At 47.5% G+C, this 16647-nt stretch overlaps 1 protein-coding gene across 3 annotated transcripts in view; it reads left to right on the top strand.

Moving 5' to 3' along the window:
- The window catches only part of Fcp1 (RNA polymerase II subunit A C-terminal domain phosphatase Fcp1), an 81650-nt gene that overhangs the window by 45607 nt on the left and 19396 nt on the right, over positions 1–16647 (top strand). For all 3 annotated transcript variants that reach the window (XM_089586173.1, XM_089586171.1, XM_089586174.1), the window contains 2 exons: positions 681–852; positions 7212–8231. In XM_089586173.1, the coding sequence (XP_089442299.1) occupies positions 681–852; positions 7212–8231 (1192 nt within the window). The remainder of the gene's footprint in view (positions 1–680; positions 853–7211; positions 8232–16647) is intronic.

Below are 16647 nucleotides of genomic sequence, written 5' to 3'. Positions count from 1 at the left end.
TTATTTCACGTGCCGTTTGGTCACGGTTCCTGCTTACTATCTTCGTCTCGTTATAGGAAGGCACACATTCACACTCCTGACAATGAACAACCAAATTCCCATCGCCTTTCCGTTCCATGTTCTTCCGATGTTCACGTAGCCGCTCGTTCAAACATCGCCCCGTTTGGCCTACATATGCTTTGCCACATGTCAGCGGCAACCTGTATACCACTCCTTCTGCGCATGCGGCCATGGGGACTTGGTGTTTCTTTTTACACCCCTTAGCTTTTCTTTCTGGGTACGTTACTATTTTGCATAAGTTTTCCAATTTGTCCGGGGCTGAAAAAACGACCCTAGTTTTTACTTTCGAAGCAATTCTTTTAAGTGTGTGTGTGTCTCTATCTTTCAGTCCGTGTCTTTTAAGCGCAGGTATATTTCAATCCTTTCCATAGCTCGCTGTGTTGGGAAGAGGAGCAGGGCAAACCACAGACCATAAAGGGTTAGACAACACAATGTACTGTGACGGAGTGCATTGTGTTGTCTAGTTCTTTCTGGCCGTGTGGTTTGTGCTGTACTGTCTATTCGTGATATAATGTACAGTCGCGGGCAGTACGAGGGAGGACAAACTTTCTGCCCAAGACTGAGCATTTTCTGGTCGTTTCGAGTGCAGCTCTTTTGAGTGTCACGCTGTTATGTTCCAGGGCGCTGTTCCCCTGCGGGGACTCCATGGTGTGCATCATTGACGACCGGGAGGACGTGTGGAACTATGCGCCCAACCTGGTGCCCGTCAAGCCGTACGTGTTCTTCAACAAGACGGGCGACATCAACGCACCCCTCTGCCCTCGCCCCGACTCCTCCTTCTTTCCTCTGCCGGTGAGGACTTTATTTATTTATTTATTTGTAACATTCTTTCAGACACAGGCGGTCTAGGATGACAGAGCAAAAGGCAGATGCTCTCTGCCTGACGAGGACCCTTACAGTGCATAGAAAAGTACAAAGGATTACAGCATTATACAGGTGCTAATCTAACAACATTAAAATAAATAACATCCAATAAAAAGTTTAGTTGGTTATCAAAACATATATGCTTAAAGCTTTGAGTTGGACAGTATGTAGGTTCGGAAGGCATTTTTGAAGGTTTTGAGTGCTCTACATTGCTGTGATATGCCAAGAAAAGGTGGGTGTGTATTCATAAAATTAGGGATTAAATACGACATTGTTTCACGACTTCAGGTGCAGCCCCGCTGTGCTGGTCTCCACTTTGTTGGGCTCTGATGCTTTGGCTGCGTTGTAGTTAAGGGGGGACGAGGGTCTTGGAACTGACCTTTTTATTTGTGGCTAGAGTGTCATGAAATTTTGCACACAGATGCATTTTTCTCTTCTGATTCCAAAAACATAGTCACAATTGAGCTGGTGGTCTTAGACCAAAAGTTACCTTAAATTCTAGAGTGTAATTACCGTAAAAACCGGAATATAGGTCGAATTTTTTTTCAAAAAACCATGCCGAAAAGTCGACCCCCGTCTTATATACCGGTCATTGGCAGAAAAACTATGGAAGTCTTGCAACAATGGGCTACTGAAGTCAACAGCCTTCATCGCCATCGGCAGCAGCGCTGTGTTTCGTGGCACAGCCATTTTGCGTTTCCGTTGACAAAGTTATTTTGGTTACCTAAACGCTGCTTTCCACCTTTTTTTCAAAATGAGCGGAAGCCGACGGCAGTTCACCGTAGCCTTCAAGAAAAAGGCGATCGAGTACGCGGAAGCTCACGGCAACCTGGCGGCACAGCGCGAATTTGGAGTATCGGAAAAGAGCGTTCGATACTGGCGGAGGCAGAAGATGCGCATTACAACTTGCAGCAACCAGAAAAAAACATCATTTCGTGCGCGGACCGCAGCGTATCCAGAACTGGAGGATAAGGTTGCGGAGTTTGTCCGGGAGCTGCGGGCGAGATCGCTGCCTGTGACTGCTGAACACATCCGCGTGAAAGCGATAGAGATCGCACGTGCGTCTGGATTTTCGAGGGCGCAGTTTAAGGGCTCGCCATCCTGGGTGCGGCGATTCATGAGGAAGAACGGCTTCGCACTACGGCGCCGTACTTCTGTGTGCCAGAAACTGCCCGAAGAGTTCGAAGATAAGCTGGTCGAGTTTCAGAGATATGTGATTGCACTCCGGCACCGACGCGACTACATGATGGGTCAAATCGGAAACGCCGACGAAACGCCAGTTTGGTTCGACATGCCCTCTAGTCGTACTGTTTCAGAAAAAGGAGCTAAGCAAGTGAAGCTTCTAACGACTGGCAACGAGCACTCGCGATTCACAGTGATGCTTGCGTGCACAGCCGATGGGTGCAAGCTACCCCCTTTCATCATTTTTAAACGGAAGACACTGCCGAAAGAGGAGTTCCCACGCGACGTCATCGTCCGGGTTAATGAAAAGGGTTTCATGACGGAATCATTAATGCTGGAGTGGATCCGGCTCGTGTGGAAGCGGCGACTTGGTGCTCTCTTTGAGCGAGCAAACATACTCGTTCTGGACGCGTTTCGAGGTCACCTTACAGCCAATGTAAAGCGGGCCCTGGGCGATGGCAACACGGACCTTGTGGTCGTCCCTGGTGGACTGACATCTGTGCTGCAGCCACTAGACGTTGTGCTAAACAAGCCGTTCAAAGATAGAGTGCGCGAACTCTACAATGAGTGGATGCTGGGCGACAACCACACCACCCCCACCGGCCGCCTGCGACGTCCACTGCTTGCGACTGTTTGTGGCTGGGTGTCGTCAGTGTGGAAATCTCTGCCCGCAGAGATGGTGCGCAAGCCATTCAGGAAGTGCAGCATTAGCAACGCGCTAGACGGCACAGAGGATGATGCTCTGTGGGACGTGGGCAGCGATAAGCAATCGTCATCCGACTCAAGTTCGGCCCACTCTGACGACTCGGAGTAGCTTGCTCACTTTGTGCCCTTCTCTGTGTTGTACACCCGGCCAATTTTTTAACATTATCGCGCGACCATCGCCTCGAGTGTTTGTCGGCACCTTATCATGGCACGGAGCAGCGAAAGAAGCGTGAGTAAGCGCGTGTGGATGCATATGCGCATCTCGTTTGTTTCGCTGCTCAGCGCCGTTAATAAGACGGTGACAAGCACGCGGGTGGATGTTTGCGCGATAGTGTTAAAAAATTGGCCGGGTGTACTTACCAGCAGCCCATAAATGAAAATAAATACTGTCACCATTGTGCAACCGGTTGAGTCGCATTTCTTTCAAGGTAAGGGTGTTTTTCAGTACTTCTGCCATTGAAAAAAATGTTTTTCATTTTTAGAATTGGTTAGTTGGGGGGTCGACCAATATTCCGGTCCGACCTATATTCCGGTTTTTACGGTAGTATGGTGAGTAAAGAGTGCAATAATCAACACCGTTTTTCCATTTTACCCTCTTTAGTAGGGGTGTGCGAATAGTGGTTTTTTGATTCGAAGCGAATTTGAAGCGAATAGCAATTTTCTTCGAATAATTTCGAAGCGAATAGTTCGAATAGTACTTCTGGCACTAAAAAGAGGCTGAGTGACAGTAGGCATTTCCAAAACCATTTATTTTCCCAACACACGATGCCATTACACACTGCACTGAGGCTTTATTTAAAACCACACTTCAAAATTTTAACACCTAGAGTGAAGAACAATTTGTACTGGCAATTTATACTGGAAGAACAACTTTTACATTCCCAGACTTGCATTCCCTCGAGCAAGAATGGAAACGGCTGTACAAAACTCGCGCCGCAAGCGAAACGTCATTCGCACCGCTCGCGCGTCCTGGCAAAATTGTCCCCGGTAGTACCTCCGAGCAGCACTCAGCATCGCGCTTCCATCAAGAATGCTCTCAGCCTCCAACGTATGGGAGTGCCCGAGTTGCGGCGACGGAGTTCGGCACACCACCGAAGATGGCTCAATGCCCTGATTACGGCGGCGTTCCGTTCCCATCAACGCGCAAGCAGTCAGAATAGCAAGAAAAGACGCCAGTCGTAGATGCCGAGCGTTAACGGCAGTAATCCACCACGGGTGCACAATAAGCTTAGCGTTATCACACGCTAAAGGCGCCCTTCCCATTGACGTGGCGACATCGAGTCCCCGCGCTGCCGCTGAATTTTTCGCGCCTCCGCCGGTAATATGATGGCTTGCTTGAAAGCTGCCGAGAACGGTCGCTCATGTTCCATACACATGATTCGTCACCCGATTGCGTGAAGCGATAGCGCGGCAGGGCTGCGTGTTTATCTTCGCATCTGTCCTATCTGGTAATCTTTTCCGCAACTCTAACGGGAAAAAATTACCGACGATTACGTTACTTCCTAATGCGAAATTTGAGCGCAGCAAATAAGCTGTTTCACCTTTTCGATAGATTGAGGCAAAGAAATCGAGCAACACATGTATGCGCTATCACAGAATTTTTTTTTATTTTTCACACGTATTCGCAATTTCGGCTCGGGCGGTGCACATATACAGATCCGCCGCCACCGATCTGGCTCTCTGATTGCCACCGCACAGGGGTTGCATTGGAGGAGGAGCGAAGAAAGGAATTAAGTTCGAGCCGGCGCTTTGACAACCGGAGACTCGCAGGAAGAGGGGGGAGGGGGGCGGCGTGTACACCCAGCGGCAAACGATGGGGGCAGAAGCGCGCGCAGCAAGCGGACAACACGATAAAGGGAGGAGGGAAGAGATAGCAGCGACTGACTGATGCCGCTGACGCCGATAGCGCTGGGGGGATGAAAGGGGGGCGGAGCTGGTTACGAGGCCGATGCCGACGACGACGCGAAACCCAGGAACGGACGCCAAAGAGCTGCGCTCTAAAAAATCGAGAGGCGGTGGAGCGGGCGCGGCTTCGGTGCTTATCTGATCTTCCAGCGGCGGACGCGGTTGTTGCGTTGTGTGACGCGCGTCTTTTTTCGTTTTTCTTTCTTTCCTCTGATCTTTTAACTCTCCTCTATCTGCACGTGGCAGCGGTGGTGGCTCGGCTAGAGCCAGTCGGCAGGCCCGTACACTTTCCTTTTCATCCTTCGCGCAGTCGCAACAACAACAGTAAACTGAGGTTTCTTGTTTTGAAGCTTAGACGACTGATGGCTGTGCTCTTCCTTCTTTGCGTCTGCCTCGACACGGTGGCAGCGACGCGGCTTATGGCAGCCTTAGTGCGGAGGCTCGGAGACGGCCAGAACGCAGGATCTTCCGCAAGAGCGCGTCGCCCTCACCTTTATTTCGTTTGTAGCTGGGTTCGCACCACGACCTGGTTTTGATTCGTGTATTGACTGACCCCCGAGCGTTGAAAGCGCGATAAAAAAAAAGCCATCTATGCGGCAATACTCGGAACTGAAACCACATAAAGCAAGCGGGCAAGCGCCCCAGAAACACTATTCGCGCGAGGCGAATACTTCGAAATTTCGAATACCGAGAATTCGGTTCGAAGCGAATATCGAATACCGTGCTATTCGATCGAATATTCGAAATTATCGAATATTCGCACACCCCTACTCTTTAGTAATATTACAGCAGCTGGAATATCAATGTTCAAGGTGTGAATGTAGTGCATCGATGAACTTTGCGAAATTATGAATTTTTGACGTGTGATTCAACAAATCTGCTTCGATTGTTGCACACACTGTGCCTTCAGCTTCCCTCAGCAAACAATATGACATCTCTGTCTGTCCTAGATGTTGAGATATCGACATACTAAGACAGCCAGATGTCCAAAATTTTTGTTGCCATTAAATTGTCTCCTGCTGCATAAATTCAGCTCACACGATGATCTGAACTTAATATTGTAGTCAAAATGTTGATTTCATGAAGGAAAAAGTTGGTAAATTTGGAAAATAATAGTTGTAGATTCCACAAATGTCATTTTATGAAGATCGACTTTTTGGTCTCAAAGACCAGTGTCCCCCCTTAACTTAGTATAGGTCAACACTGTCTCACGCTGTGGTCCTAGCTCACCTGTAAGTGAGGTTTTCAGAAGACCGAGCCACGCAAAGGAAGGTTTGTTTGTCCACAAGGCACCTCTTAGGGGTCATCGTCACTTGTGAGAAAGACGCAGTCGCAGACATGGCCATGTTGAAAGCCAGTGCTGCTGCTGCTGGTCATTGGAAGCGGTGTCGAGGTGTGACATGTGGAAAATGTCACACAGCCATGCCATTTGGCAGCCGGTGTGCTTGTCAATGGCGTACAGTATCTTGGTGCTCTGCCAAATCCGCTGAGACCGTCGCCGGAGCTGCTGTCAACACGGCGTGATGTCATCGATGCGCAGCATCTTGGTACACTGCCAGAGTCTGCACTGCCAATGGCGTAAAACTGAGAAGTGCGCTAATGAAAGATAACACTTAAAAAAAAAAAGTTTTTCTCAACATCAAAACTGGGGGGTGGGTGCATTATGCGAGTAAATACGTACTTTTGGTCCCGCGTATAGGTCGATGTTATGACTCTGCATGTAGGTTGACTCCTGTTAGAAGTCAATGCCCCAACTTTGGAAGGTCATTTAAAAAAAAATTGGCTGCTTATAATTGACGATATACGGTAATGTGTGTGAACAGATTAGTTTAAGTGCTCGCCAGGCGATGTTAACGGGTCCAGCGTATCTTCACCATTAGTAGAGCTTTTGCACTCAGCTGCAGTTCATGGGAATTGCGAATATTTCAAAGCTGCTTCAATTTGTGCATTGACGTGACCCACTAATTCTCCTTCATGGAGTATCGCAGAGTGCCTAGCAGTTTGTCAGAACAGATTGAGGAGCATCTTTGAGTCTACCTGGAAAAGCGTGCATATTAAAGTTTTTGTTCCAACTTCTTCACAGCCATTTCAAAATAACAAATTCGCAATACTTACACCCGCCTTTCAAACACTCGTGTAGAACTAACCATAGTAAAACACTGCGTCAACCAGTCAGCCTTGTAAATATCCACAAGTACTCCCTGTTTCCAGATGCTACATCATATTGGAATAAATTTCCTGATGATGCGGTGAAGTGCACGTGCGTGAATTTATTTCTTAATTATATCGAAAAAATTGACTTTTCTGTTTAATTCTCTCCTATTCTTTTTGCGTTTGAATCAGAGAACATCGTCTCTGTATTTTTTAATTTTTGTTTTTACTCTGTTTGATCACAGTGATGCATTGCCTTTGCCTGTGATGCTTGGTGAGGACTCTCTGACTGCTCTCCGGGGTTACTGAAGCACCTGCTCGAGGTTCAGTCTCTGTGTTTTCAGGAAGAAATCGGAGAGTGTCGGGAGACGAGAGCTGGGAAAGCTGGTCGTGCAGTCCAGGAGCGAGACACTGAGGACGCCAAGGAAAGCACGGCCGATGACGCCGGAAAACGTCCTGCCAAGGTGCCAGACACGGGCAGGGGTCTGGACAAGGGAGCAGCAGAGAAGGATGCAACCACCGACACGGACAGGATTAAAGCCGAGGTCGCAGATAAGGACGGAGACACAGCAAGGAGTGGAGGTGAGGATGACAGGGATATGGATAGAGGCAAAGATGCTGCAGCCACTGGTAAACACACAAATGCGGGTAAGGTCGCAGCTCAGGGTACAAGGGAAGACGTAGATGAGAACACCGCAGAGAATGCGGATGAGGGTAAAGAGGAGGATGTGGACAAGGATGCTGCCACTGACCGAGACAAGAATGCAGCCGGGGTAGAAGATGAGCATGCGAGTGGAGACACAGAAAAGGACACAGCAAGGAATGCACTTGGAGACAGACATGAGGATGCAGCCAAGGATGCGGCCACTGACTCGGACAAGACCGCAGCCAAGGTTGCTGGAGAGAAAGCAGATAAGGATGCGAGTGGAGATGCAGAAAAGGGCACAGTGAAGAATGCTGATGATGGGGGTAAAGACAAGGAGGCAGATATGGAGGTAACAACAAAAAGTGTGGACCAGGGAGGAGCCAAAGATGCAGACAAGGGTGCAGCCAAGGGCACAGCTGGAGGCACAGATAAGGACGCAACGCCAGGAAGAGGTCCACCCAGAGTGCATGACTACGTGAGCAGTGAAGAAGAAGATGAAGGGGGACATGATGACAGGGAAGAGGACGAGGACGACTACCTGCTGTACCTGGAGGAGATCCTGCGCACCATCCACACGGCCTACTTTGCCATCTACGACCAGATGGGCTCTGCGGACGGCAGCAGCATCCCGGACCTCAAGCACATTGTCCCCTACGTGCGGCGCAAGGTTCTCAAGGGAGCCCACCTGGTGTTCTCTGGAGTGGTCCCTACAAACCAGGTGGGTACAGCTGTTCTCTCTCCCCCCCCCAGTTCAAATACCGTAAAAACCGGAATATAGGTCGATCTTTTCTTCAAAAAAACCATGGCAAAAAGTCGATCCCCGTCTTATATATACCGGTGATTGGCGGAAAAATTATGGAAGTCTTGCGACAATGGGTGGCTGAAGTCAACAGCCTCCATTGCCATCAGCAGCAGCGCGGTGTGGGGACACTGTGGCACCGCTGTTTCCCATTTCCGTTGTCACAAAGTTATTTTGGTCTGTGGCTGGGTGTTGTCAGCGTGGAAATATCTCCCCGCAGAGATGGTGCGCAGGTCTTTTAGGAAATGCAGCATAAGCAATGTGCTAGACAGCAGAGAGGATGATGCTCAATGGGAGGTGGGCAGCGAGAAGCAACTGTCATCCGACTCGAGTTTGGACGACTCTGAGTAATGCTTGTGCACTTTGTGCCCTTCTCTGCACTGTACACCCGGCCGATTGTTTAACAGTATCGCGCGACCATTGCCTCGTGTGTTTGTCAGCACCTTATCACGGAGCAGCAAAAGAAGCAACAGTAAGCGCATGTGTACACATGTGCATATCTCGCTTCTTTCGCCGCTCAGCGCCGTTAATTAGGCGCTGACAAGCACGCGGGTCGATGGTCGCGCGATAGTTATTTAGTTATTTATACAGAATAGCCCTAAAGGCCCTCGAGAGGGTATTACATAGGGGGGGCACAGGCAATTGAACAGAATAAAACAAAACCACAAATATAAAACAAACAACAAAAGCACAAATAAGACACTTTTCATGACATAAGTAAGCAAAAGAATCAAAAGAATGGCAGCGCGGCAAAGAACGAAGATTACTGCAGTATTAAAATTATACAAACAGAACACTAATACAGTAGAACCCCGTTCATACGTTTTTCACCGGACCGGGAAAAAAAAACGTAACGGCCGGGAAAACGCAACAGTGAGGAAAGCACCGAAAATTAATGAAAACAGTGCAGCTTTGACTTGAAACAATTTATTTCCGCAAAGTGACCCTAGGACTTTACAAAATCGAGAATGGTGGACTGCAGTTTCTTTCGCTCGCTGGAAAGAACAACGTGTTTCTCAATAGCAAAGGCCACATTGCTGTCAGCGTCGCTTTGCGGTGCGGCCACATCGCACGCAGCAGTGCTGTGCAGTTCACGCGCTCACTGCAGTCCACGCTGAAGCGACGTTGTGCACAGCGTCAAGCACTGAAATGTTCGTACGCTGCTCGCCGCGCTGCTCCGCGTAGGCCGCCCCGACTGCCTGTCAACTGCGTTTAGTACGTCCAGCTTTTCCTCAAGGGGAAGCGCCTTCCGCTTACGCAACGCTATCACGCCATCAAAGCACGATAAAGATGTTGTTGCGACTGAGAGAAGGCTGAAAAGGAAATTGCACGGGCCTGCCTACTGGCTCCAGCTGAGCCACCACCGCTGTCACTTGCAGATAGAGGAGAGGTGAAAGATAAGAGGAAAGAGAAAAAGAACAGAAAAGACGCGCGTCGCAACAACTGCGTCCGCCGAAGCGGACGCTGGCTGAGAAAAACAGATAAGCGACCGCAGCCGCGCGCCTCCTCGTCACCACCTCCCACGATAAAGATCGCGGCATTCGGTGTTCGCGAGGCAGATAGCCATCTAGTGGCGGCCTCTCCCACTCGCGTGCGGCTTCTTGCAGCCAGTTCCGTAGCCAAGCCTGGCCAAGACTCGTCAAAAATCAAAATGCCGGTTGGCGTGCATTGCCCGGGCGGGTTCGGGGAGCCCGGTTGCGACGTATCATGCGGGATCGTTCCCTCAGCTACGACGTAACAGCGGGGTTCCCAATACATTGGATCCTATGGAAGCTATGCCGGGACCCGAAGAAAACGACGTAACAGCCGGGAAAACGCAACAGTGAGGAACGTAACAGCGGGGTTCTACTGTACAATGAATCTTTTTAGTAACAAACCCTGCAAAAAAAGGAAGCCATGAACAAATAAAATAACAATGTATGCGAAGAGTTAAGCAGTAGTTATTGAAGATATAAGTTTAAAATAATTATCAGGATCAGTGGTGGTTGCGATATGTGAAGGCAGAGTGTTCCAGTCAGATATTGTGCGTGGTAAGAATGAATGCGCATAGATAAGTGTTCTGCACGTGAAACGTCTAACTTTAAAGGGATGATCGCGGCAGTCAAAGATCGAAGGAGGCAAAGAAAAAAAAAGTCGTTATGAAGTGATGGATGATGATAAAGTTTATGAAAAAGAATTGTTAAAGAATGTTAAAAGAAGAGTGTTAAAGAATTGGCTGGGTGTACATACGAGCAGCATCTAAATGAAAATAAATACTGTCACCATTGTGCAGCCAGTTGAGTCGCATTTCTTTCAAGGTAAGGGTGTGTTTCGGTACCTTTGCCATTGAAACAAATTTTTTTCCATTTTTAGAAGTGGTTAGTTTGGGGGTTGACCTATATTCCGGTTTTTAAGATAGTAGTTCACCTTTTTCACACTCCCATTCTGCTCATGCTCGCGCATCTGCACCGCTATCCTTTCTCGAGCTGCACTGGTTGAAAACAAACGCCAGCCTGCACTGTGCAGTTTTCAGTGGTGACCAGCACCGGTAAGACATTGTGACAGCTGTGAGCTCACACACCGGCCACTTTGCATGTGCAGATGGCATCCTGCTTCATTTCACTTCATTTATTTCATCCTTAAAGGGGGGAAGAGGGTCTTAGAAATAAATTTTTACCAATGAAGCCACAGCTATGGAATCTTAGGGGGAACATGCATTTTCACGTGCTGATTCCAGATACGCAACTGAATTTTATGTACAACAAGTCCTTGTGCACTTATGCGATCTGTTGGGTAACTTTTGCCGAGAAGTTCAAAGAAATTATACTGCAGAGAACTTGTTAGAGTGCGTGCCATTGGTTTCTCTTGACATCAAGCTATGCAATAAAATTATCAACCTGTCTGTTATAGAAGCTGAGTTATAGGATTTTGAAATCATCAGTTCCTTCCCGTTTGTGAAGCAAATTCAAAGCCATGTAACTCAACTTCTATGTTGGGTTTCAAAGCGCGACAAGACGGAGACGAAAGGCTTGTCGTGTGTGTTCATTTCCTTTCGTCTCCGTCTTGTCGCGCTTTGAAACCCATCATGAATGTTTACCAACTTGCCCAACTTTCTGCCCTCCTTCAACTTCTATGATAGGCAGGATAATAATTGTGCCCTTATTGCATAGTTTGATGTGAAGACAAACCAATAGCATGCATCCTAGCAAGTTTCCTGCAGCAAAATTTATTGAAAGCTCTCGGCAAAAAGTTACACAACATATTGCATAAGTGCACAAGGGCTTGCTGCACACAAAATTAAATTATATGTTTGGAATCAGCACGCAAAAATACATGTTTCTTGAAGATTCCATCATTGTGACTTCATTAACAAAAATTTTTTTTCTAAGACCAGGTTCCCCCCTTAAAGGTGCACTGAAGAGGAATCTGAACTCGTCTTTTTGCCGCGGGAACTCGGATCTACACGTTCCGAGCATTCTTAGAAACCTCAGTTTATTGCCCTGTGTGGCCTTTTTTCATAATTAAATCGAATTAACGTCCGGCTCCCGCTTTTATTTTTTAATCCTCCCCGTACGATGGGCGGAGTTGACCAACGCGTGAAGTGCCTTTCACCCAGTCCCGTGGCAGCTTGCCGCTCTGCCATTGGCGGAGTAATACGTAGTAATCGGTAGTAGCAAATAGTCCGCACGTATTTTTATTTCTGCAGGCTTATTTTGGGCTATATTATTTGCAAATGCAAATATTTATTCTTGGAAACCTAAAAAACAAAATAAAGCGAAGGCAAAGCCTCCACGGAGCTGGCTGAAACGCACTCCACGTGTTGGTCGACTTCGCCCACCGTACGGGGAGAATTCAAAAAATAAAGGCGGGAGCTGGACGTTAATCCGATTTAATTAGGGAAATCGGCCACACAGGGCAATAAGTTGAAGTTTCTAAGAATGCTAGGAACGTGTAGATTGAGTTCCCGTGGCAAAAATACGAGTTCAGATTCCTTGGTTTTGTTTGGTTTTGTGGGGTTTAACGTCCCAAAGCGACTAAGGCTATGAGAGACGCCGTAGTGAAGGGCTCCGGAAATTTGGACCACCTGGGATTCTTTAACGTGCACTGACATCGCACAGTACACGGGCCTCTAGAATTTCTCCTTCAAAGAAATTCAAGCCGCCGCGGCCGGGGTCGAACCCGCGTCTTTCGGGTCAGCAGCCGAGCACCATAGCCACTGAGCCACCGTGGCGGCTAGAGTTCAGATTCCTCTTCACTGCACCTTTGAAGGCCGGAGGGCATTACTTAAGGAGGGGCTACAGTTGGGGTAAATACAAGCATGATGAAGGCAGGCACAATTAACGCAAACACTGCAAATTGTAAAAGACAAGAGAAGTAAATAAATAAAGAGCATCAAAATATTCGTGGGATGATGTGGCAAAAAGCAAGAAACGCACATGCGGCAGCAGGCAAAGTTGAAAGTCAATGAATGATTGATGGTAACACAGATGAAATGCTTGCACATCATGGAAATGAGTGGCGAGTTTTGTGCGAAATGATTTGCGATCGTCGCATAAAACTATGTGGGAGCGGATTGCCCCTGTGTCTCTGATTTGCTTGCTTTCGGCCAGTTCCGTGCTCACAGAAGGTGCCACATCCTGTGAAAAAAGGCAAATTAGGGTGTGCGTGCTTTCTTTGGATGTGCTCTAATCATGCATTCGCTGAAGTAAGAGTGCTCGAGCATTTTATATAGTATATGCCCCCTTCTCTGCCTCTTCACATATGTGTGTTGTAAAAGAAAAGTATTTTTGGGCTGTCACTTTTGGCATGTAGCACTTGACGGTTCATGTTACACGCCTGTCGAGCAGTTTCACATGGTTCTTTGGCTGAACAGCATTACTTTAGAAGCTTTCTTATCAGTATTCCTGCCTGTTAAACTGTCAACTCGTCTGCAGTAGAAACTTGCCAATGCGGACGTCAGAGGATGGGGTGTAAAACTTTCAAATTGTCCCAAAGTTTACATTGTCAAATGCCCCCTTCCCCCAAAAAAAGCCTTGAAAAACCATTGACATCATAATAAATACATGTGGCAAAAGCCTGTGGCCTGGTCGTCTGCATCTGAGATGAAAACTGTGCGTCTGTGATTTTTTGCAGCTCCATCAAATAGGGAGCTTCTTCACAGGTTGCACTGTTGCATGCTAGCAAGCTCCACTGCACTGCGAACAGTGTGGGGAGAGTACACAATGAAAGAACTATGCAGACAGGAATGCATTGGCACTGGTACAGCAAGAAAAAAGTTTGGGAGTCTTCTTAATCACATTCTTAAAAAGAAAATGTGACAGCATTTAGTTTGCCTGTTATGGTGTCTACATTGAGTGTTTAATGTTCTTGCGATTTTCCCACCAAAGCTCCAGCTTTGGAATCGGTGTCATTGCCCTTATATGCCATGCATGAGTCGTCACTTTCTAAAAAGAAGTTGTTCTTATAAATTGTTCCAGTACCTCTGTTGGGTTATCGTATGTGATTATACTAATCTGACCCACTAATCCACCTTGTCAATCTTCTGGGGTAGGCCTACTTCCAAAATTTTTTAGGGTGGGCAAACTTCCTAGCTTTGGGCGTTCTCATATTTCTTCTTGACCAATGAAAGAATTTTGTGACAGAGAAGCCGGAAGTTTTTCCTGAGATGACAACCTAAATGCTGTCACTATAAAGAAAAATGGCAAAAATAGCGCACCAATGAGTGCTCAGAACAGCCCTCAGCTGTGGCTGCAGGCTGGTGTTAGAGCGCAGCTGTGAGGTGCCTGCTGCTGCACTCTGCGGTGTAGTCGGCGTAACACGCCACCTGTAAGGTGCCATGTTATGCCACCTGTAAGGTGTTACGCCATGTAAGGTGTTATGCATGTGTTCCACCATCTGCCGCATGCCACCTTACAGGTCATCATCACTTCATCATCATTTATTGTACCCTTTTGGTCCCGTCTGGGACATTACATTAGGGGGGGAAAAGACATTGGTGTGAAGCGGTCATACAAAAGCATGTGAACTTAAAAAAGAACAAAAATAACAAGAATAACAAGTTTGACGTCAAATTAACGTCAGGCAGTCCAAATATTACAAAAAATATGTGACAAACAAAGCAGTAGAATATGAAATTAAACTTTAAAATGCATGGAGGATAGATAAGTGGGAAAATACTTGTAGGGGATGACACAATGACACAAGCACTTCAAACTGCAGGCAGAGGGCATGGTGAGGGAAGTAGCTATTTCAAGTGGTCGGTTAGTAGCTGCCTAAATCTGGTGGGATTAGATTCGATGGCAATGGTAGGCGTGTGACAGGTGGCATGTTGGCAGGTAGCAGTAGAGTGAAACTACACCTGACATGGCGGGAGCTGATGAATGGACAATTGCAAGGTGTAACGTTAGGAGATCGGAAGCGAGCGGAGTGGGTGAGGGAACAGAAGCAGGTTAATGACATCCTAGTCGAAACCAAGAGGAAGAAGTGGGCCTGGGCAGGGCATGCAATGCGAAGGCAAGACGACCGCTGGTCTTTTTAAGGGTAACGGAGTGGATTCCAAGAGGAGGCAAACGTAGCAGGGGATGGCAGAAAGTTAGGTGGGCGGATGAGACTAAGAAGTTTGCGGGGATACAGTGGCCACAACTGGCAATGAACGACAGGGTCAACTGGAGAGACATGGGAGAGGCCTTTGCCCTGCAGTGGGCGTAGCCAGGCTGATGATGATGATGAAGGTGGCTGCTATGAGAAGATCCCGAAGGGTGGCTAACAGCATAACACGCCTCCTGCCTACTTTGACAGGTACCAGCTGCCACGGCTGTAGAGCTGCACTCAAATTTCACATTGCCAACTATCGTAATCATCTGCCAGTTGTTTGCGCTTGCCACTGTGGGCACGTCACAGGTGCGAGGGCAGCATTTCGGCATGAAATTCAGACTTGAGGTGGGGTACTTGGATGGTCATCATTTCAAAGGCGGCGTTGCTTGGGCGAACAGGGACCTGTTAGAAAGACAGAGACATTAAGTGTAAGTGTACTTGTGTTTCTTCATTCCAGTCTCCTGGAATAAAACCTCAGTTGATGGAAAAAAATAAAATTTTCGCTTAATGTCTCTGTCTCTCTAACACGTCCCTGTTTACCCAAGCAGTGCAGGCTTTGAAATGACGATATTCCAACGGGCCCATTCCCAAGCGCTCGGATTATCACTTCCTGTGGCTATCGTACATTGGCATGGTCCCCTGTTGAGAGGCCATTTGGATTAACCTGTAGAAGCCCAATTGCATCCGGATTAACGAGTTTCTCGTATGTTTGTGTGGTGTAAAATTTTGGCTGTGGTAGAAATAAAGAAACTCAAACTCAAACATAGGCATTGACTGGGACTGCGCTTACTCTCCAGATTATCTGTTTCCGAATTAACGAGGGCAAAATTAATGAGTTTTTTTCTGCACAGTCTGTTGACAGGTGCACGTAGTGAGCAATTTGAAGTGTGCAGAAAAGTGTTTCAGTGTCACCTGCGCTCCTGAAACTTGCTTTGGCATGCGTGTTTGAACTCGTCAGGCATACCATGTTTGACGGAGTGCCAGCGAGTATCGTTCAGTGCCCTGAAGTGTTGTGCCGCATTTTGGTTTGTGCAGAAAAGTGTACCAAACATTTACCCTTATGATAATTAAAATTTTATCGACAGCTGGGCTGGTATGAAATGCCTAGCGCCATTCAAAGTGTTTAGTGACTCTGGGCACAAACATGCACGGTTGCTTACCCACCCATCCATTCATTCATATGGAACTTTATGTTGTTTTTGTTGTTGTGTTGTTTTATGGCACATAAGCAACTAAGACCATTGTGAAACCTAAGGATTGATAGCATCTCACATGGTCAGGTAGTAAATTCATGTCCAAAAGAAAACAAATATCGGGATGATGAATTCACCTTAAAGGTGCACTAAAGAGGAATCTGAACTCGTCTTTTTGCCGCGGGAACTTGATCTACACGTTCCGAGCATTCTTAGAAACTTCGACTTATTGCCCTGTGTGGCCGATTTCCGTAATTTAAATCCGATTAGGCGTCCAGGCTCCCGCCTTTTTTTAAACTCACCGTAGACAGTAGGAGGAGTTGACTAACACGGGGAGTGCCTTTCGGGCAGTTGCGTGGCGGCTTCTCTTTCCCTTTTGTTCAGTTTTTTCAGGCTTTCGTGAATTAACAGATGCAGTCAGAGACTACATAGCCGCAAATTAGGCCCACGGCAATAAAATTGCGCGTGGACTCTTTGCTTTCGCCAATCACTACATGTCACTCCGCCGATGGCAGAACGGCAAGCCGCCACGGGACTGGGTGAAAGGTTGGTCGACTCCTCCCACCGTT

Source organism: Amblyomma mixtum, chromosome 4, assembly GCF_055824585.1.
Source record: "Amblyomma mixtum isolate Tamu chromosome 4, ASM5582458v1, whole genome shotgun sequence".
In the NCBI taxonomy this organism is placed as follows: domain Eukaryota; kingdom Metazoa; phylum Arthropoda; class Arachnida; order Ixodida; family Ixodidae; genus Amblyomma; species Amblyomma mixtum.
The sequence above is the reverse complement of the archived record's forward strand: the minus strand, read 5'-3'. Positions and strand labels throughout refer to the sequence as shown.